Source organism: Oncorhynchus gorbuscha, linkage group LG22 (genome assembly GCF_021184085.1).
Source record: "Oncorhynchus gorbuscha isolate QuinsamMale2020 ecotype Even-year linkage group LG22, OgorEven_v1.0, whole genome shotgun sequence".
In the NCBI taxonomy this organism is placed as follows: domain Eukaryota; kingdom Metazoa; phylum Chordata; class Actinopteri; order Salmoniformes; family Salmonidae; genus Oncorhynchus; species Oncorhynchus gorbuscha.
In genome coordinates, this window is record NC_060194.1 from 38423425 (window position 1) to 38445916 (window position 22492).

The window sequence follows — 22492 nt, forward strand, 5'->3', positions numbered from 1 at the left end:
CTTATCCAAATAACAAGATGGCTGACCTTATCCAAATAACAAGATGGCTAACCTTATCCAAATAACAAGATGGCTGACCTTATCCAAATAACAAGATGGCTGACCTTATCCAAATAACAAGATGGCTGACCTTATCCAAATTAACAAGATGGCTGACCTTATCCAAATTAACAAGATGGCTGACCTTATCCAATTAACAAGATGGCTGACCTCATCCAAATAACAAGATGGCTGACTTTATCCAAATGAACAAGATGGCTGATCTTATCCAAATGAACAAGATGGCTAACCTTATCCAAATAACAAGATGGCTGACCTTATCCAAATTAACAAGATGGCTGACCTTATCCAATTAACAAGATGGCTGACCTCATCCAAATAACAAGATGGCTGACATTATCCAAATTAACAAGATGGCTGACCTTATCCAAATTAACAAGATGGCTGACCTTATCCAAATTAACTAGATGGCTGACCTTATCCAAATTAACAAGATGGCTGACCTTATCCAAATTAACAAGATGGCTGACCTTATCCAAATTAACAAGATGGCTGACCTTATTCAAAGAAACAAGATGGCTGATATGATCCAAATAAACAAGATGGCTGACCTTATCCAAATTAACAAGATGGCTGACCTTATCCAAAGAAACAAGATGGCTGATATGATCCAAATTAACAAGATGGCTGACCTTATCCAAATTAACAAGATGGCTGACCTTATCCAAAGAAACAAGATGGCTGATATGATCCAAATTAACAAGATGGCTGACCTTATCCAAATTAACAAGATGGCTGACCTTATCCAAATTAACAAGATGGCTGACCTTATCCAAATAACAAGATGGCTGATATGATCCAAATAACAAGATGGCTGACCTTATCCAAATTAACAAGATGGCTGACCTTATCCAAATTAACAAGATGGCTGACCTTATCCAAATTAACAAGATGGCTGACCTTATCCAAATAACAAGATGGCTGACCTTATCCAAATAACAAGATGGCTAACCTTATCCAAATAACAAGATGGCTGACCTTATCCAAATAACAAGATGGCTGACCTTATCCAAATAACAAGATGGCTGACCTTATCCAAATTAACAAGATGGCTGACCTTATCCAAATTAACAAGATGGCTGACCTTATCCAATTAACAAGATGGCTGACCTCATCCAAATAACAAGATGGCTGACTTTATCCAAATTAACAAGATGGCTGATCTTATCCAAATGAACAAGATGGCTAACCTTATCCAAATAACAAGATGGCTGACCTTATCCAAATTAACAAGATGGCTGACCTTATCCAAATTAACAAGATGGCTGACCTTATCCAATTAACAAGATGGCTGACCTCATCCAAATAACAAGATGGCTGACTTTATCCAAATTAACAAGATGGCTGACCTTATCCAAATGAACAAGATGGCTAACCTTATCCAAATAACAAGATGGCTGACCTTATCCAAATAACAAGATGGCTGACCTTATCCAAATAACAAGATGGCTGACCTTATCCAAATAACAAGATGGCTGACCTTATCCAAATAACAAGATGGCTGACCTTATCCAAATAACAAGATGGCTGACCTTATCCAAATAACAAGATGGCTGATCTGATCCAAATAAACAAGACCTGAATGTGCTCTGACTCATCCTATATCGTGCATGCCACAGCTAATTGAGTAGAAAGAGGTTTGACCAAACTGACACTTTCATGTTTTATCATGTTATAATTAAGCAATATGCCTGAGGGGGTGTGGAATATGACCAATATACCACAGCTAAGGGCTGTTCTTAAGCACGATGCAACGCGGAGTGCCTGGATACAGCCCTTATCCAAGGTATATTGGCCATATACCACAAACCCCCAAGATGCATTATTGCTATTATAAACTGGTTACTAGTGTAATTAGAGCAGTAAAAAAGTCATACCCGTTGTATACGTTCTGATATACCACGGCTGTCAGCCAATCAACATTCACTGCTCGAACCACCCGGGTTATAATTACCGTTAGTAACCATTATAATTACTATTCACAAAATAATAATTCAAGGAATATTATTCTGAAGTATGAGGACTACGGTTCGTATCCATTTAAACGTTGTCAGATTTATTACAGTTACACAATAACTGACAAATAGTACATAACAGAAGTCTTCCATTTTTTATACATTTTTATTTCACCTTTATTTAACCAGGTAGGCCAGATCACCTTTATTTAACCAGGTAGGCCAGATCACCTTTATTTAACCAGGTAGGCCAGATCACCTTTATTTACCAGGTAGGCCAGATCACCTTTATTTAACCAGGTAGGCCAGATCACATTTATTTAACCAGGTAGGCCAGATCACATTTATTTAACCAGGTAGGCCAGTTGAGAACAAGTTTCATTTATAACTGCGACCTGGCCAGGATAAAGCAAAGCAGTGTGACAGAAACATATACACAGAGTTACACATGGGATATATAAACCTACAGTCAATAACACAATATAACAAGTATATGTACAGTGTGTACAAATGTAGTAAGATTAGGGAGGTAAGGCAATAAATAGGCCATAGAGGCAAAATAATTACAATTTAGCATTAACACTGGAGAGATAGAAGTGCAGATGATGATGTGCATGTAGAGATACTAGGGTGCATAAAAGCAACAACAACAGAAATAACAATATGAGGATGAGGCAGTTGGGTGTGCTATTTACAGATGGGCTGTGTACAGGTACAGTGATCGGTAACCTGCTCTGACAGCTGATGCTTAAAGTTAGAGAGGGAGATATAAGTCTCCAGCTTCAGTGATTTTTTGCAATTCGTTCCAGTCATTGGCAGCAGAGAACTGGAAGGAAAGGCAGCCAAAGGAAGTGTTGGCTTTGGGGGTGACCAGTGAAATATATCTGCTGGAGTGTGTGCTACAGGTGGGTGCTGCTATGGTGACGAGTGAGCTGAGACAAGGTGGGGCTTTACCTAGCAAAGATTTAGATGACCTGGATGACCTGGAGCCAGTGGGTTTGGTGCCGAATATGTAGCGAGGGCCAGCCAACGAGAGCAGTGGTGGGTAATATATGGGGCTTTGGTGACAAAACGGATGGCACTGTGATAGACTACATCCAATTTGCTGAGTAGAGTGTTGGAGGTTATTTTGTAAATGACATTGCCGAAGTCAAGGATCGGTAGGATAATCAGTTCTTCGAGGGTATGTTTGGCAGCATGAGTGAAGGATGTTTTGTTGCGAAATAGGAAGCCAATTCTAGATTTAAAATTTGATTGGAGATGCTTAATGTGAGTCTGGAAGGAGAGTTTACAGTCTAACCAGACACCTAGGTATTTGTAGTTGTTCACTTATGCTAAGTCAGAACCGTCCAGAGTAGTGATGCTGGTTGGGCGGGTGCGGGCAGCAATCGGTTGAAGAGCATGCATTTAGTTTTACTTTGAGTTGGAGGCCACGGAAGGAGTGTTGCATGGCATTGAAGCTTGTTTGGAGGTTTGTTAACACAGTGTGGTGGATCAGAGAATCAGCAGCAGCAAGAGCGACATCATTGATATATACAGAGAAAAGAGTCGGCCCGAGAATTGAACCCTGTGGCACCCCCATAGAGACTACTAGAGGTCCAGACAACGGCCCATCCGATTTGACACACTGAACTCTATCTGAGAAGTAGTTGGTGAACCAGGGGAGGCAGTCATTTGAGAAACTGAGGCTATTGAGTCTGCCGATAAGAATGTGGAAGCCTTGGCCAGGTTGATGAAGACGGCTGCACAGTACTGTCTTTTATCGATGGTGGTTGCCACAAGATACAAACTATCTAAAAGTCTATAGGTTATGTATAAAAACACACTATAATGTAATGGAACGCTACGCCAGGAGAATTACATTGACTCCATGAGCAAAGTGTCAACCCAGCCAAATCCCAGTGTCTCATATCGTCTAATTAACATCACTTTGCATGGCACAAAACATTACAACAAAAGGCAGGAAAGCAACACACGCATTCTTGGATCTAATCATCACAACTCTCATCTCAATGATAGGAGTGTACATCTGCATTGCTCCCTCTTTGAACTGACCGCCATCCGATAAACAAATGAACAATAAATCCAGCACAATGAAACATATCAATATTTATTATAGCTCTTTAGGAACACTTGAAACAATCCAAACATGACAATTTAATTCACACAGTAACATTCATTCAGTCAATTTCACATTTCATTGTGTCTTCACACCCTCAACGGTGTCCACGCTCCCAGCGTTCTGTGAGAAGGGAACATCCCTTCCTAGAGATTACCACAGGTGTGATGGACCCCTGCGATAGCCCACAGATGGTCAGCCATCCAAAGTATCTCATACAGTGCCTTGGCGTTTTTCCTATTTTGTTGCATTACAACCTGTCATTTAAATTGATTTTTATGTTGATTTCATGTAATAGACATACACAAAATAGTCCAAATTGGTGAAGTGAAATGAAGAAAATTACGGAAATGTGGTGCGTGCATATTTATTCACCCCCTTTGCTATGAAGCCCCTAAATAAGATTTGGTGCAACCAATTACCTTCAGAAGTCACACAATAAATTAAATAAAGTCCACCTGTGTGCAATCTAAGTGTCACATAATCTGTGATCTCAGTATATGACCTGTTCTGAAAGGCCCCAGAGTCTGCAACACCACTAAGCAAGGGGAACCATCAAACAAACTGCACCATGAAGACCAAGGAGCTCTCCAAGCAGGTCAGGGGGATGAAGACCAAGGAGCTCTCCAAACAGGTCAGGGGGATGAAGACCAAGGAGCTCTCCAAACAGGTCAGGGGGATGAAGACCAAGGAGCTCTCCAAACAGGTCAGGGGGATGAAGACCAAGGAGCTCTCCAAACAGGTCAGGGGGATGAAAACCAAGGAGCTCTCCAAACAGGTCAGGGGGATGAAGACCAAGGAGCTCTCCAAACAGGTCAGGGAGAAGTACAGATCAGGGATGGGTTATAAAAAAATATCCAAAACGTTTAACATATATATTCTGGCACCACAACAAATTTACCAGGAGCCGCCCACTAAAAATCACAGACCAGCCAAGGAGGGCATTAATCAGGAAGGCAACAAAGAGACCAAAGGTAACCCTGAAGGAGCTGCAAAGCTCCACAGAGGAGATTGGAGTATCTGTCCATAGGACCACTTTAAGCCGTACAATCAATAGAGCTGGGCTTTATGGAAGAGTGGCCAGAGTAAAGCCATTGCTTAAAGAAATAAGCAAACACGTTTGTTGTACGCCAGAAGGCATGTGGGAGACTCCCCAAACATATGGAAGAAGCTACTCTGACTAAAATTGAGCTTTTTGGCCATCAAGGAAAACACTATGTCTGGCACAAACCCAACACCTCACATCACCCTGAGAACACCATCCCCGCAGTGAAGCATGGTGGTGGCAGCATCATGCTGTGGGGATGTTTTTCATCAGCAGGGACTGGGAAACTGGTCAGATTTGAAGAAATTATGGATGACACTAAATACAGGGAAATTATTGAGGGAAATCTGTTTCAGTCTTCCAGAGATTTGAGACTGGGACAGAGGTTCACCTTCCAGCAGGACAATGACCCTAAGCATACTGGTAAAGCAACACTTGAGTGGTTTAAGGGGAAACATTTAAATGTCTTGGAATGGCCTTTTATTTTATTTTACCTTTATTTAACCAGGCAAGTTAGTTTAGAACAAATTCTTATTTTCAATGACAGCTTAGGACCAGTGGGTTAACTGCCCGTTCAGGGGCAGAACGACAGATTTGTACCTTGTCAGCTCAGGGCTTTGAACTTGCAACCTTCTGGTTACTAGTCCAACACTCTAACCACTAGGCTACCCTGCCTAGTCAAAGCCCAGACCTCAATTCAATTGAGAATCTGTGGTATGACTTAAAGATTGCTGTACACCAGCGGAACCCATCCAACTTGAAGCAGTTTTGCCTTGAAGAATGGGCAAAAATCCCAGTGGCTAGATGTGCCAAGCTTATGGAGACGTTCCAAGAGACTTGCAGCTGTAATTGCTGCAAAAGGTGGCTCTACAATGTATTCACTTTGGGGGGTGAATAGTTATGCACGCTCAAGTTTCTTATTTCTTGTTTGTTTCACAATAACAAATATTTTGTATCTTCAAAGTGGTAGGCATGTTGTGTAAATCAAATGATAAACACCCCAAAATCTATTTTAATTCCAGGTTGTAAGGCAACAAAATAGGAAAAATGTCAAGGGGGTGAATACTTTCGCAAAGCCACTGTAAATCATGACTGAGTCATCACGCTTGACTAAGTCATCATGCTGGGCCTCAGCTCCTGCAAGTCAATAATCGCCAATATATCCTTTTTCTGCTACATGTCCATAGAATTAGGAATGTCTAATTTAATAGGATCTCTATGGTCGTGTCACTCCCGGTCCATGCAAGACCATATGATAATGCTGTCACTTCCCACTGGACAAATACTGGTTGAATCAATGTTGTTTCCACCTCATTTCAACAAAACAATCTATGTGAGGACATTGAATAAAGGTGGGAAAACTGATTGGATTTGTAAAAAGTATTCAACGTAAGGGAGTTAGGTATTTTTTGGACACAAATTTTTACCTAAATCCAATGACATGGTGACATGTTTTGTTGATTTCATGTTGAATTCATGATAGTTAACAACTCAACCAAATGTAATTTAAAAGCAGATGTTGAAATGACATCTGTGCCCAGTGGAATCGTTGTCTCAGATACAGTAATTATGTTAATTTGGCCTTGGGATTGTTTCTTTGTTGACCTGCTTGATTCAGTTGATTTCCTGGCACCGTTTCTGTTGTCTTAGTTTACACTCCCTGCTCAGAGTGGAAGGGAGAGGATTTCTATATATTGTCCAAGCTTGAGTACAATCATTTATTCAACACATTTGTTTTTCTGCAATGGGTTTGACTTACTTGTTTTCATCCCGATATCTGTGCATGTGTAACAGTATAGCTTCCGTCCCTCTCCTCACCCCTACCTGGGCTCCTGGTTCGAGCACACATCTGCACACATCGACAGTCACTCTCAAAGCATCGTTACCCATCACTCCACAAAAGTGACATCACCGATTAAAACGCTATTAGCGCGCACCCCGCTAACTAGCTAGCCATTTCACATCGGTTACACATGCATGTCAGTATACAAAAATATTCGGATTAACAAGTACACATTTTGTTTTTTCAAAGGTACTTAAAGATTCTTATAAATAAAGTAGTCAAAGGTTTAGTATTTGGTTTCAGATTTATAGCATATTTCAATGAAATATGAATTTGCAGTTAGTTTTGGTTGCGTTTCAGATTATGTTGTGCCCAATATAAATTAATGGTAAATCATGTATTGTGTTTTTAATGGAGTCACTTGAATTGTGATTAATGATGATTTAGAAAGTTACAGAGGGTCAAAGATCATACGCCCAACCCATGCTAACCTCTCACCATTACTCATAACAGGGGAGGTTAGCATGTCTTGGGGTTATGATCTTTGACCCTCTGTAACTTTCTCACTCGTCATTATTCAGGATTCATTCAGGACCATCCATAATCATGTTAGCATCCATATTCATTTGGAAGTGTTTGGAAACGTATTATATTCTTATTTACAATAAAAGTGGCTCCAAAATGAATTACACATTACATTATTTACCATTCATTTCTATTGGGCACAAAATCATCTGAAACACACCAAGAAAAACTGCAAATGCATCCAACAAGTTTGTGGAGTCACAAGCTTAATGTAAGCATTGCGTGCTAAGAATATGGGACCAAATATTCCTAGAATCTTATGGGATGTCAATAATTGTTACCTCTACCTTGTTGATATAGTTTTGTAATACTTGTTAAACAAAATATCTTTCTCTGAGCAATTGTATTAGTATAAAAGGTAAATACTTTTGAGCATACAATATAGCTCAGTATTTATATAATATATTTTATACAGTCATTATCGCTCATCTTTATCAAGGGTGTCAATCATTTCAGACCCCACTGTATGCGTGTGTGACTGCATGGCTAAGTGTGTGTGTGTCAGCGGCTAGGCCTAGCAATATACTCTTAACCCCATGTCTCTGCCAATCAGGCAGCCTTGTACCACTCTGGTGCATATCTAGTTATAAGGGGAACTGTTACTGTGGGCCGAGGGGGCAGGAATAGCAGGTGCACCATGGACTCCTATATTTAGAGCTGTGTGGATAACAGGAAAACATCCCGGTTACTGTCTGTCAAGCAGTGACTAATGATGTGAAAATTAATGTGAAATCCATTTAAATTAATTTCAATTTGTTTACATGACTTTGGCTTTTGTAAGTCTCTCTGGGTAACAATGTCTGCTAAATTGCTAAAATGTTATCTTACAAACATTGCTTTTGTTTTTCCTAAATGTATAAGATCAATAAGATTTATATTTCACACTGCAAGGACACAGCGTAGTCATTAACTAAAGGTTGTGTGTCAATACCAGTCCAAAAGGCCAAAATGCCAGTTTCAGTGTGGGTGAGCTCTAGTGACACGTGCACTGGGGGTCTGCTTACTCTGTGTGTGTGCACATGTATCCAGGGTCAGTGTGAGTGTTAAGGACAGACAGATAGTTTTGCTATGAAGGTGTGATGAACTGGAATACCTCTCTGGCTAGAAGACAGAGCAGATTCTAAAGGTCAATAGACTGGGGGAAGAACTATAATACTACATACAGGTCTGACAGAGTGAGAGAGATGGAAGGATGTGGGAGACAGGAAATGAGAGAAATGGAATAGAAAATATTGAGAGAAAAAGTGAGAATAGGATACAGTTTTAATTTCAGAGAGTGAAAAGAGAGATAAGAGAAAGAGGACAGAGATAAGCAACAATAACACGAAAGAAAGAGAGAGAGACGGTAGTGTCTTATCCCTGTCCAGGGTCACAACTGGACAATTGAACCTCACCATTAATTCCCAGTCACATTGCTAATCCATTTTCCATATCCCAAATCCCTATCCTAAAGGCCCGGTTGTCACGTCCGTCGTAAGGATCAGACCAAGGTGCAGCGTGAGTAGAGTTCCACATAATTTTAATAAATCGAAACTCACTGAACAAAACAACAAACAACCAAACGAAACCTGAAGCTATACAAATAGTGCTGACAGGCAACTATACATAGTCAAGATCCCACAACACAAATGAGTAAAATGGCTACCTGAATATGATCCCCAATCAGAGACAAAGATAAACAGCTGTCTCTGATTGGGAACCATATCCAACATAGACCAAAAACATAGACATACAAAAACCTTAGACATAGAAAAACTAGAGTACCCTCCCTAGTCACACCCTGACCAAACCAAAATATATAGAAAAACTGTGATATCTAAGGTCAGGGCGTGACACCTGTCCTAGCTCAGAACCCTATTCTGGTTCACCGTGCCTGTCAGAGCAGATAACCAAGGTGTGTACTTTAACCCCTGACCCCTGGTATAAGCCCCAGAGATGCTCTGCTTTCCCCCTGGTTTAAGTGTGTGAGCCTAACAGTTAGTTACCCTCCATTGTGAGGTGAGGGGAATGACATTTTACCTTTATAATGATGAAAATATAATAACTTTATGTTGTATTTACACAGTAGCCTATTAAAATGTATGTTTGGCAATGGAACCAGGGCTGTTGAAAGCCCTGGATACGTTTTGTAACCTGTACTAGCTCCTGAGTGGTGCAGCGGTCTAAGGCACTGCATCTCAGTGCTAGAGCGGTCACTACAGACACCCTGGTTCGAGTCCAGGCTGTATCACAACCGGCTGTTATTGGGAATCCCATAGAGCAGTGCACAATTGGCCCAGTGTCGTCCCGGTTTGGCCGGTGTAGGCCATCATTGTAAATAAAAATGTGTTCTTAACTGACTTGCCTAGTTAAATAAAGGATGTAATAAAAATGTGCTTTGCACTGGTGTGAGATGTGGCAAAGAGCTGATGTTAGCAAGATCTCTAACAGATCTGGGACCAGTCCAGATTGATACATGCTTATTCTATGAATTGATATGCATTGTTAAACTTTGATAGGTTTCAAGTAAAGTGTGCAATGGACAGGACATTATAGATTTTTGGTAACCTCCAAAAAGTTTGGGTTTCCTGGCAGCCTGTCCCATCATAAAATATAACATCTGTGACAGGAGAGAACCATGTTCCCTACTAATGTTACGTATGCACACCACACCACACCACTCTGATTGATACAGCAGAGAGAGGGGGAGGGAAGGAGGAAAATTGATGCAGCATAGGAGGGGTGTGGGGATCAGGTGTAGATGGTGAAGGTATTTGGGGGTTGTGGGTGAGAAGGAGAGAGGACAGGTTGTGCGTGTAGGGTTGCTGTTGCTGGCTAGCTGTGGGATGGTGTTGGAGGGGGATAGAAGTCACTGGATACTGTACAGGACAAGCACTAGGTGCATTTGGAAGGCAGGAGTTTCCAGGAGAGTAATAGGGTATACTGTTCATCTGGGCATCAGGGGTCTTTGTAAGGCAGTACAAGTCAGTGGAGGCTGGTGGGAGGAGCTACAGGAAGACGGGCTCATTGTAATGGGTGGAATGGAATTAATGGATCGGAGTCAAACGTGGTTTCCATACGTTTTGATGTGTTTGAAACCATTCTATTAATTCCATTCCAGCCATTACAATGAGCCTGTCCTCTACTCTCTTCCTGTGTTTTACACTAATTGTACTAATGGTGCCTGCACTTCTTTGAGTTTCTATGACTTCATTGACTTGTTTTAAAGTTTCTATTTGATATTCCTTGTCTTCTGAGATGAATTGTTATGATGTGGTTGAGGATGATGATGATAATGGTGATGATGGTGACAATGACAACAATATTGATGATGTCATTTTTTCTATCAAACATAATTCCAGTCTGATTTCGTGTTCTATTCTCCCTGTGTTCCAGAACATCGAGTTGAAGGTAGAAGTGGAGAGCTTGAAGCAAGAGTTACAGGAGAAACAAGACCTTCTTGACAAGGCTCTGTAAGTCCAGTCAGACACTTCCAGACTGACAGTTGACCATTGAATGCATTGACCAACCTCAGTCATCTGATCTGAGAATCTGTCACTTTTTACGTCAAATTAAATTGCAATGTAGACTGACAGCCAACCAACAGATCAAATCAAATTGTATTGGTCACATACACAAATTTAGCAGATGTTATTGCGGATGTAGCAAAATGCTTGTGTTCCTAGCTCCAAAGGTGCAGTAGTATCTAAATCAAATCAAATCAAAATCAAATGTATTTATATAGCCCTTCGAACATCAGCTGATATCTCAAAGTGCTGTACAGAAACCCAGCTTAAATCCCCAAACAGCAAGCATTGCAGGTGTAGAAGCACAGTGGCTAGGAAAAACTCCCTAGAAAGGCCAAAACCTAGGAAGAAACCTAGAGAGGAACCAGGCTATGTGGGGTGGCCAGTCCTCTTCTGGTTGTGCCGGGTGGAGATTATAACAGAACATGGCCAAGATGTTCAAATGTTCAAAAATGACCAGCATGGTCAAATAATAATAATCACAGGCAGAACAGTTGAAACTGGGGCAGCAGCATGGCCAGGTGGACTGGGGACAGCAATGAGTCATCATGTCAGGTAGTCCTGAGGCATGATCCTAGGGCTCAGGTCCTCGGAGAGAGAGAAAGAAAGAGAGAAATAGAGAATTAGAGAGAGCATACTTAAATTCACACAGGACACCGGATAGGACAGGAGAGGTACTCCAGATATAACAAACTGACCCTAGCCCCCCGACACATAAACTACTGCAGCATAAATACTGAAGGCTGAGACAGGAGGGGTCAGGAGACACTGTGGCCCCATCCGATGACACCCCCGGACAGGGCCAAACAGGAAGGATATAACCCCACCCACTTTGCCAAAGCACAGCCCCCACACCACTAGAGGGATATCTTCAACCACCAACTTACCATCCTGAGACAAGGCCGAGTATAGCCCACAAAGATCTCCGCCACGGCACAACCCAAGGGGGGGCGTCAACCCAGACAGGAAGATCACATCAGTGACTCAACCCACTCAAGTGACGTACGCCTCGTAGGGACGGTATGAAAGAGCCCTAGTAAGCCAGTGACTCACCCCCTGTAATAGGGTTAGAGGCAGAGAATCCCAGCAAGGGCGATTCGTTGCTCCAGAGCCTTTCCGTTCACCTTCACACTCCTGGGCCAGACTACACTCAATCATATGACCCACTGAAGAGATGAGTCTTCGGTAAAGACGAGTCTTCGGTAAAGACCTAAAGGTTGAGACTGGGTTTGCGTCTCCCACATGGGTAGGCAGACCATTCCATAAAAATGGAGCTCTATAGGAGAAAGCCCTGCTTCCAGCTGTTTGCTTAGAAATTCTAGGGACAATTAGGAGGCCTGTGTCTTGAGACCGTAGCGTACGTGTAGGTATGCACGGCAGGACCAAATCAGAGAGATAGGTAGGAGCAAGTCCATGTAATGCTTTGTAGGTTAGCAGTAAAACCTTGAAATCAGCCCTTGCCTTGACAGGAAGCCAGTGTAGGGAAGCTAGCATTGGAGTAATATGATCACATTTTTTGGTTCTAGTCAGGGTTCTAGCAGCCATATTTAGCACTAACTGAAGTTTATATAGTGCTTTATCCGGGTAGCCGGAAAGTAGAGCATTGCAGAAGTCTAACCTAGAAGTGACAAAAGCATGGATTCATTTTTCTGCATCATTTTTGGACAGAAAGTTTCTGATTTTTGCAATATCACATAGATGGAAAAAAAGCTGTCCTTGAAACAGTCTTGATATGTACTTCAAAAGAGAGATCAGGATCCAGAGTAACGCCGAGGTCCTTCACAGTTTTATGTGAGACGACTGTACAACCATTAAGATTAATTGTTAGATTCAACAGAATACCTCTTTGTTTCTTGGGACCTAGAACAAGCATCTCTGTTTTGTCCGAGTTTAAAAGTAGACAGTTTGCAGCCATCCACTTCCTTATGTCTGAAACACATGCTTCTAGCGAGGTCAATTTTGGGGCTTCACCATGTTTCATTGAAATGTACAGCTGTGTGTGATCCGCATAGCAGTGAAAGTTAACATTATGTTTTCGAATGACATCCCCAAGAGGAAAAAAAAGTGAAAACAATAGTGGTCCTAAAACGGAACCTTGAGGAACACCAACATTTACAGTTTATTTGTCAGAGGACAAACCATTCACAGAGACAAACTGATATCTTTCCGACAGATAAGATCTAAACCAGGACAGAACTTCTCCGTGTAGACCAATTTGGGTTTCCAATCTCTCCAAAAGAATGTGGTGATCGATGATATCAAAAGCAGCACTAAGGTCTAGGAGCACGAGGACAGATGCAGAGCCTCGGTCTGATGCCATTAAAAGGTAATTTACCACCTTCACAAGTGCAGTCTCAGTGCTATGATGGGGTCTAAAACCAGACTGAAGCATTTCGTATACATTCTTTTCCTTCAGGAAGGCAGTGAGTTGCTGCGCAACAGCCTTTTCTAAAGAATTTGAAAGGAATGGAAGATTCGATATAGGCCGATAGTTTTTATATTTTCTGGGTCAAGGTTTGGCTTTTTCAAGAGAGGCTTTATTACTGCCACTTTTAGTGAGTTTGGTACACATCCGGTGGATAAAGAGCCGTTTATTATGTTCAACATAGGAGGGCCAAGCACAGGAAGCAGCTCTTTCAGTAGTTTAGTTGGAATAGGGTCCAGTATGCAGCTTGAAGGTTTCGAGGCCATGATTATTTTCATCATTGTGTCAAGAGATATAGTACTAAAACACTTGAGTTTCTCTCTTGATCCTAGGTCCTGGCAGAGTTGTGCAGACTCAGGACAACTGAGCTTTAAAGGAATACGCAGATTTAACATTTACTTTCTAATAATCATGATCTTTTCCTCAAGAAGTTCATTAATTTATTACTGCTGAAGTGAAAGCCATCCTCTCTTGGGGAATGCTGCTTTTTAGTTAGCTTTGCGACAATATCAAAATGGAATTTCGGATTGTTCTTATTTTCCTCAATTAAGTTGGAAAAATAGGATGATTGAGCAGCAGTAAGGGCTCTTTGATACTGCACGGTACTGTCTTTCCAAGCTAGTCAGAAGACTTCCAGTTTGGTGTGGCGCCATTTCCGTTCCAATTTTCTGGAAGATTGCTTCAGAGCTCTGGTATTTTCTGTATACCAGGGAGCTAGTTTCTTATGAGAAATGTTTTTAGTTTTTAGGGGTGCAACTGCATCTAGGGTATTGCGCAAGGTTAAATTGAGTTCCTCAATTAGGTGGTTAACTGATTTTTGTCCTCTGGCATCCTTGGGTAGACAGAGGGAGTCTGGAAGGACATCAAGGAATCTTTGTGTTGTCTGTGAATTTATAGCACAACTTTTGATGTTCCTTGGTTGGGGTCTGAGCAGATTATTTGTTGCAATTGCAAACGTAATAAAATGGTGGTCTGATAGTCCAGGATTATGAGGAAAAACATTAAGATCCACAACATTTATTCCATGGGACAATACTAGGTCCAGAGTATGACTGTGACAGTGAGTAGGTCCAGAGACATGTTGGACAAAACCCACTGAGTCGATGATGGCTCCGAAAGCCTTTTGGAGTGGGTCTGTGGACTTTTCCATGTGAATATTAAGGTCACCAAAGATTAGAATATTATCTGCTATGACTACAAGGTCCGATAGGAATTCAGGGAACTCAATTAGGAGCGCTGTATATGGCCCAGGAGGCCTGTAAACAGTAGCTATAACAAGGGATTAAGTAGCCTGCATAGATTTCATGACTAGAAGCTCAAAAGACGAAAACATCTTTTTTTTTTGTAAATTGAAATTTGCTATCATAAATGTTAGCAACACCTCGGCCTTTGCGGGATGCACAGGGGATATGGTCACTAGTGTAGCCAGGAGGTGAGGCCTCATTTAACACAGTAAATTCATCAGGCTTAAGCCATTTTTCAGTCAGGCCAATCACATCAAGATTATGATCAGTGATTAGTTCATTGACTATAATTGCCTTTGAAGTAAGGGATCGAACATTAAGTAGCCCTATTTTGAGATGTGAGGTATCATGATCTCTTTCAATAATGACAGGAATGGAGGAGGTCTTTATCCTAGTGAGATTGCTAAGGCGAACACCACCATGTTTAGTTTTGCCCAACCTCGGCCGAGGCACAGACACGGTCTCAATGGGGATAGCTGAGCTGACTACACTGACTGTGCTAGTGGCAGACTCCACTATGCTGGCAGGCTGGCTAACAGCCTGCTGCCTGACCTGCACCCTATTTTATTGTGGAGCTAAAGGAGTTAGAGCCCTGTCTATGTTGGTAGATAAGATGAGAGCACCCCTCCAGCTAGGATGGAGTCCGTCACTCCTCAGCAGGTCAGGCTTGGTCCTGTTTGTGGGTGAGTCCCAGAAAGAGGGCCAATTATCTACAAATTCTATCTTTTGGGGGGGGGCAGAAAAAAGTTTTCGAACAGCGATTGAGTTGTGAGACTCTGCTGTAGAGCTCATCACTCCCCCAAACTGGGAGGGGGCCAGAGACAATTACTCGATGCCGACACATATTTCGAGCTGATTTACACGCTGAAGCTATGTTGCGCTTGGTGATCTCTGACTGTTTCATCCTAACATCGTTGGTGCCGACGTGGATAACAATATCTCTATACTTGCTACACTCGCCAATTTCAGCTTTAGCCAGCACCATCTTCAAATTAGCCTTAAAGTCGGTAGCCCTGCCCCCTGGTAAACAGTGTATGATCGCTGGATGATTCGTTTTAAGTCTAATAATCTAACAGTTCACAACAATACACATATCTAAAAGTAAAAGAATGGAATTGAGAAAGATATACAGTTGAACTCAGAGGTTTACATACACCTCAGCCAAATACATTTAAAATCAGTTTTTCACAATTCCTGACATTTAATCCTAGTAAAAATTCCCAGTTTTAGGTCAGTTAGGATCACCACTTTATTTTAAGAATGTGAAATGTCAGAACGACAGTAGAGAGAATGATTTATTTCAGCTTTTATTTCTTTCATCACATTCGCAGTGGGTCAGAAGTTGACATACACTCAATTAGTATTTGGTAGTATTGCCTTCAAAATGTTTAACTTGGGTCCAATGTTTCGGGTAGCCTTCCACAAGCTTCCCACAATAAGTTGGATGAATTTTGGCCCATTCCTCCTGGCAGAGCTGGTATAACTGAGTCAGGTTTGTAGGCCTCCTTCCTCACACATGTTTTTTCAGTTCTGCCCACAAATGTTCTATAGGATTGAGGTCAGGGCTTTTGTGATGGCCACTCCAATACCTTGACTTTGTTGTACTTAAGCCATTTTGCCATAACTTTGCCATAACATCTGGATGATAGTGGGGTGAACAGGCTGTGGCTCAGGTGTTTAATGTCCTTGATGATCTTTTTGGGCTTCCTGTGACATCGGGTGCTGCAGGTATCCTGGAGGGCAGGTCATGTGGCCCCGGTGATACGTTGGGCAGACCGCACCACCCTCTGGAGAGCTCTGCGGTTGCGGGGGTGCAGTTGCCGTACCAGGCAGTGAGAACAGTCCTCCAGGATGCTCTCAATTGTGCATCTGTAAAAGTTTCTGAGGGTCTTAGGGGCCAAGCCAAATTTCTTCAGCCTCCTTTACCACACTGTCTTTGTGGGTGGACCTTTTCAGATTGTCAGTGATGTGTACGCAGAGCAACTTAAAACTTTCCACCTTCTCCACTACTGTCCCGTCGATGTGGATAGGGGGGTGCACCCTCTGCTGTTTCCTGAAGTCCACGATCAGCTTCTTTGTTTTGTTAACTTTGAGGGAGAAGTTATTTTCCAGGCACCACTCCACCAAGGCTCTCACCTCCTCTCTGTAGGCTGTTTCGTCATTGTTGGTAATAAGGCCTATTACTGTTGTGTCGTCTGCAAACTTGACGATTGTGTTGGAGGTGTGTGTGGCCACGCAGTCATGGGTGAACAGGGAGTACAGGAGGGGGCTGAGCACACACTCTTGTGGTGCCCCTGTGTTGAGGATCAGTGAAGTGGAGGTCTTGTTTCCTACCTTTGCCACCTTGGGGCGGCCCATCAGGAGGTCCAGGACCCAGTTGCACAGGGCGGGGTTCAGACCCAGGGCCCCGAGATTAATGATGAGCTTGGAGGGTACTATGGCGCTATTGAATATGTCCATAAACACTCCAGCCAGCTGGTCTACAACATGCTCTGGTCTACGCAGCCAGCTGGTCTACGTGGCTAGGGAAGCCTTCTGGGCCGGCAGCCATGAGAGGGTTAATGCGCTTAAATGTCTTACTCACTTTGGCCACGGAGAACGAGAACCTACAGTCCTTTGGAATGGGTGGCATCGGTGGCACTGTGTTATCCTCAAAGTAGGCGAATATTGTGTTTAGATGTTGGGAGCTGTCAGGATTTGGCCAGGGTTGTTCCGGTTTTTGGTCACTAGATGCCCCCATTGTGCCTTTTGACCTTTTGTTTTCCCTTGATCTCCATTATTATTTGCACCTGTGCCTCGTTTCCCCTGATTGTATTTAAACCCTTTGTTTTCCTCAGTCCTTTGCTCTGTGTTTGTATGTTAGCACCCAGCCCTAGTTCTCTGTGAACTCTTGTTGATCCCGGTGGACTCTCTTGTGGAATTCTGTTTTTTGTTCTTCTTTGTTTGTTTTTGAGTATTTTTTGAGGCTTTTTATGCTATACCTTCCACCTTGTGGATTTACCTTTTTTTGTCTTGGAGGATTACCTTTGTTCTTGTGGAATTCCTTTTGAGGTTGTAGAGTTACATGTTTTTGTCATGCAGGTGAAAGAGGACCCAAAAGCGACTTGGCGAAAACAGAGTCTTTAATCCAGTAAAGTAAATACAATCAACAAAACACAACTTTCACTCGAAAAGACGAGGACAAACTGGAGACTCGATCTTGAACAGCAGGTGAACAGCAGGTTGCCTCGGGAAGGCACTTGAACCAAACAGACTCAGACACCTGCTCACCACGCAGCATCTGAGGAAAACACGACACGACAGGGCGATACACAAACACAGCACGGTGAATTCTTGACAAGGAACCGACAGGGCAGAAACGAATAACAAGGAGAGAAATAGGGACTCTAATCAGGGAAAAGGATCGGGAACAGGTGTGGGAAGACTAAATGATTGATTAGGGGAATAGGAACAGCTGGGAGCAGGAACGGAACGATAGAGAGAAGAGAGAGCGGGAGAGTGAGAGAGGGAGGGGGAGAGAGAGGGATAGAAAGAGGGAAAGAACCTAATAAGACCAGCAGAGGGAAACGAATAGAAGGAGAAGAACAGGGACAAGGCATGATAATCAATGACAAAACATGACAGTACCCCCCACTCACCGAGCGCCTCCTGGCGCACTCGAGGAGGAATCCTGGCGGCAACGGAGGAAATCATCAATGAGTGAACGGTCCAGCACGTCCCGAGACGGAACCCAACTCCTCTCCTCAGGACCGTAACCCTCCCAATCCACTAAGTATTGGTGACCCCGTCCCCGAGAACGCATGTCCATGATCTTATGTACCTTGTAAATAGGTGCGCTCTCGACAAGGACGGGAGGGGGAGGGAAGACGAACGGGAGTGCGAAGAAAGGGCTTGACACAGGAGACATGGAAGACAGGATGGACGCGACGAAGATGTCGCGGAAGAAGCAGTCGCACAGCGACAGGATTGACGACCTGGGAGACACGGAACGGACCAATGAACCGCGGAGTCAACTTACGAGAAGCTGTCGTAAGAGGAAGGTTGCGAGTGGAAAGCCACACTCTCTGGCCGCAACAATACCTTGGACTCTTAATCCTGCGTTTATTGGCGGCTCTCACAGTCTGTGCCCTGTAACGGCAAAGTGCAGACCTCACCCTCCTCCAGGTGCGCTCACAACGTTGGACAAACGCTTGAGCGGAGGGAACGCTGGACTCGGCAAGCTGGGATGAGAACAGAGGAGGCTGGTAACCCAGACTACTCTGAAACGGAGATAACCCGGTAGCAGACGAAGGAAGCGAATTGTGAGCGTATTCTGCCCAGGGAGCTGTTCTGCCCAAGACGCAGGGTTTCTGAAAGAAAGGCTGCGTAGTATGCGACCAATCGTCTGATTGGCCCTCTCTGCTTGACCGTTAGACTGGGGATGAAACCCGGAAGAGAGACTGACGGACGCACCAATCAAACGACAGAACTCCCTCCAAAACTGTGACGTGAATTGCGGGCCTCTGTCTGAAACGGCGTCTAACGGGAGGCCATGAATTCTGAATACATTCTCGATAATGATTTGTGCCGTCTCCTTAGCGGAAGGAAGTTTAGCGAGGGGAATGAAATGTGCCGCCTTAGAGAACCTATCGACAACCGTAAGAATCACAGTCTTCCCCGCAGACAAAGGCAGACCGGTAATGAAGTCTAGGGCGATGTGAGACCATGGTCGAGAAGGAATGGGGAGCGGTCTGAGACGACCGGCAGGAGGAGAGTTACCCGACTTAGTCTGCGCGCAGTCCGAACAAGCAGCCACGAAACGGCGCGTGTCACGCTCCTGAGTCGGCCACCAAAAGCGCTGGCGAATAGACGCAAGAGTGCCTCGAACACCGGGATGACCAGCTAACTTGGCAGAGTGAGCCCACTGAAGAACAGCCAGACGAGTGGAAACAGGAACGAAAAGGAGGTTACTAGGACAAGCGCGCGGCGACGCAGTGTGCGTGAGTGCTTGCTTAACCTGTCTTTCAATTCCCCAGACTGTTAACCCGACAACACGCCCATAAGGAAGAATCCCCTCGGGATCAGTAGAAGCCACAGAAGAACTAAACAGACGGGATAAGGCATCAGGCTTGGTGTTCTTGCTACCCGGACGGTAAGAAATCACAAACTCGAAACGAGCGAAAAACAACGCCCAACGAGCTTGACGGGCATTAAGTCGTTTGGCAGAACGGATGTACTCAAGGTTCTTATGGTCTGTCCAAACGACAAAAGGAACGGTCGCCCCCTCCAACCACTGTCGCCATTCGCCTAGGGCTAAGCGGATGGCGAGCAGTTCACGGTTACCCACATCATAGTTGCGCTCAGATGGCGACAGGCGATGAGAAAAATAAGCGCAAGGATGAACCTTATCGTCAGACTGGAAGCGCTGGGATAGAATGGCTCCCACGCCTACCTCTGAAGCGTCAACCTCGACAATGAATTGTCTAGTGACGTCAGGAGTAACGAGGATAGGAGCGGACGTAAAACGTTCTTTTAGAAGATCAAAAGCTCCCTGGGCGGAACCGGACCACTTAAAACACGTCTTGACAGAAGTAAGAGCTGTGAGAGGGGCAGCAACTTGACCGAAATTACGAATGAAACGCCGATAGAAATTAGCGAAACCTAAAAAGCGCTGCAACTCGACACGTGACCTTGGAACGGGCCAATCACTGACAGCTTGGACCTTAGCGGAATCCATCTGAATGCCTTCAGCGGAAATAACGGAACCGAGAAAAGTAACGGAGGAGACATGAAAAGAGCACTTCTCAGCCTTTACGTAGAGACAATTCTCTAAAAGGCGCTGTAGAACACGTCGAACGTGCTGAACATGAATCTCGAGTGACGGAGAAAAAATCAGGATATCGTCAAGATAGACAAAAACAAAGATGTTCAGCATGTCTCTCAGAACATCATTAACTAATGCCTGAAAAACAGCTGGCGCATTGGCGAGACCAAACGGCAGAACCCGGTACTCAAAATGCCCTAACGGAGTGTTAAACGCCGTTTTCCACTCGTCCCCCTCTCTGATGCGCACGAGATGGTAAGCGTTACGAAGGTCCAACTTAGTAAAGCACCTGGCTCCCTGCAGAATCTCGAAGGCTGATGACATAAGGGGAAGCGGATAACGATTCTTAACCGTTATGTCATTCAGCCCTCGATAATCCACGCAGGGGCGCAGAGTACCGTCCTTCTTCTTAACAAAAAGAACCCCGCCCCGGCCGGAGAGGAAGAAGGCACTATGGTACCGGCGTCAAGAGACACAGACAAATAATCCTCGAGAGCCTTACGTTCGGGAGCCGACAGAGAGTATAGTCTACCCCGAGGAGGAGTGGTCCCCGGAAGGAGATCAATACTACAATCATACGACCGGTGAGGAGGAAGGGAGTTGGCTCGGGACCGACTGAAGACCGTGCGCAGATCATGATATTCCTCCGGCACTCCTGTCAAATCGCCAGGTTCCTCCTGAGAAGTAGGGACAGAAGAAACGGGAGGGATGGCAGACATTAAACACTTCACATGACAAGAAACGTTCCAGGATAGGATAGAATTACTAGACCAATTAATAGAAGGATTATGACATACTAGCCAGGGATGACCCAAAACAACAGGTGTAAACGGTGAACGAAAAATCAAAAAAGAAATAGTCTCACTGTGGTTACCAGATACTGTGAGGGTTAAAGGTAGTGTCTCAAATCTGATACTGGGAAGATGACTACCATCTAAGGCGAACATGGGCGTAGGCTTCTCTAACTCTCTGAAAGGAATGTCATGTTTCCGAACCCATGCTTCGTCCATGAAACAACCCTCAGCCCCAGAGTCTATCAAGGCACTACATGTAGCACCCGAACCGGTCCAGCGTAGATGGACCGACAAAGTAGTACAGGATTTTGATGGAGAGACTTGAGTAGTTGCGCTCACCTGTAGCCCTCCGCTTACAGATGAGCTCTGGCTTTTACTGGACATGAATTAACAAAATGTCCAGCAACTCCGCAATAGAGGCACAGGCGGTTGGTGATCCTCCGTTCCCTCTCCTTAGTCGAGATGCGAATCCCTCCCAGCTGCATGGGCTCAGTCTCTGAGCCAGAGGAGGGAGATGGTTGCGATGCGGAGCAGGGAAACACCGTTGATGCGAGCTCTCTTCCACGAGCCCGGTGACGAAGATCTACCCGTCGTTCTATGCGGATGGCGAGAGCAATCAAAGAGTCCACATCTGAAGGAACCTCCCGGGAGAGAATCTCATCCTTAACCACTGCGTGGAGTCCCTCCAGAAAACGAGCGAGCAGCGCCGGCTCGTTCCACTCACTAGAGGCAGCAAGAGTGCGAAACTCAATAGAATAATCCGTTATGGACCGTTCACCTTGGCATAGGGAAGCCAGGGCCCTAGAAGCCTCCCTACCAAAAACTGAACGGTCAAAAACCCGAATCATCTCCTCTTTAAAGTTCTGGTACTTGTTAGAGCAATCAGCCCTTGCCTCCCAGATAGCTGTGCCCCATTCTCGAGCCCGGCCAGTAAGGAGTGAAATGACGTAAGCAACCCGAGCTCTCTCTCTAGAGTATGTGTTGGGTTGGAGAGAGAACACAATCTCACACTGCGTGAGAAAGGAGCGGCACTCAGTGGGCTGCCCGGAGTAGCAAGGTGGGTTATTAACCCTAGGTTCTGGAGGCTCGGCAGGCCAGGAAGTAACAGGTGGCACGAGACGAAGACTCTGGAACTGTCCAGAGAGGTCGGAAACCTGAGGTTCTCCACGGCAT

General features: G+C 44.2%; 1 protein-coding gene across 1 annotated transcript in view; it reads left to right on the forward strand.

Annotated features, from left to right (window-relative positions):
- The window catches only part of LOC124009842 (myomegalin-like), a 116183-nt gene that overhangs the window by 16489 nt on the left and 77202 nt on the right, over positions 1-22492 (forward strand). Inside the window, exon 5 of the mRNA XM_046322041.1 lies at positions 10923-10999. Within this exon, the coding sequence (XP_046177997.1) occupies positions 10923-10999 (77 nt within the window). The remainder of the gene's footprint in view (positions 1-10922; positions 11000-22492) is intronic.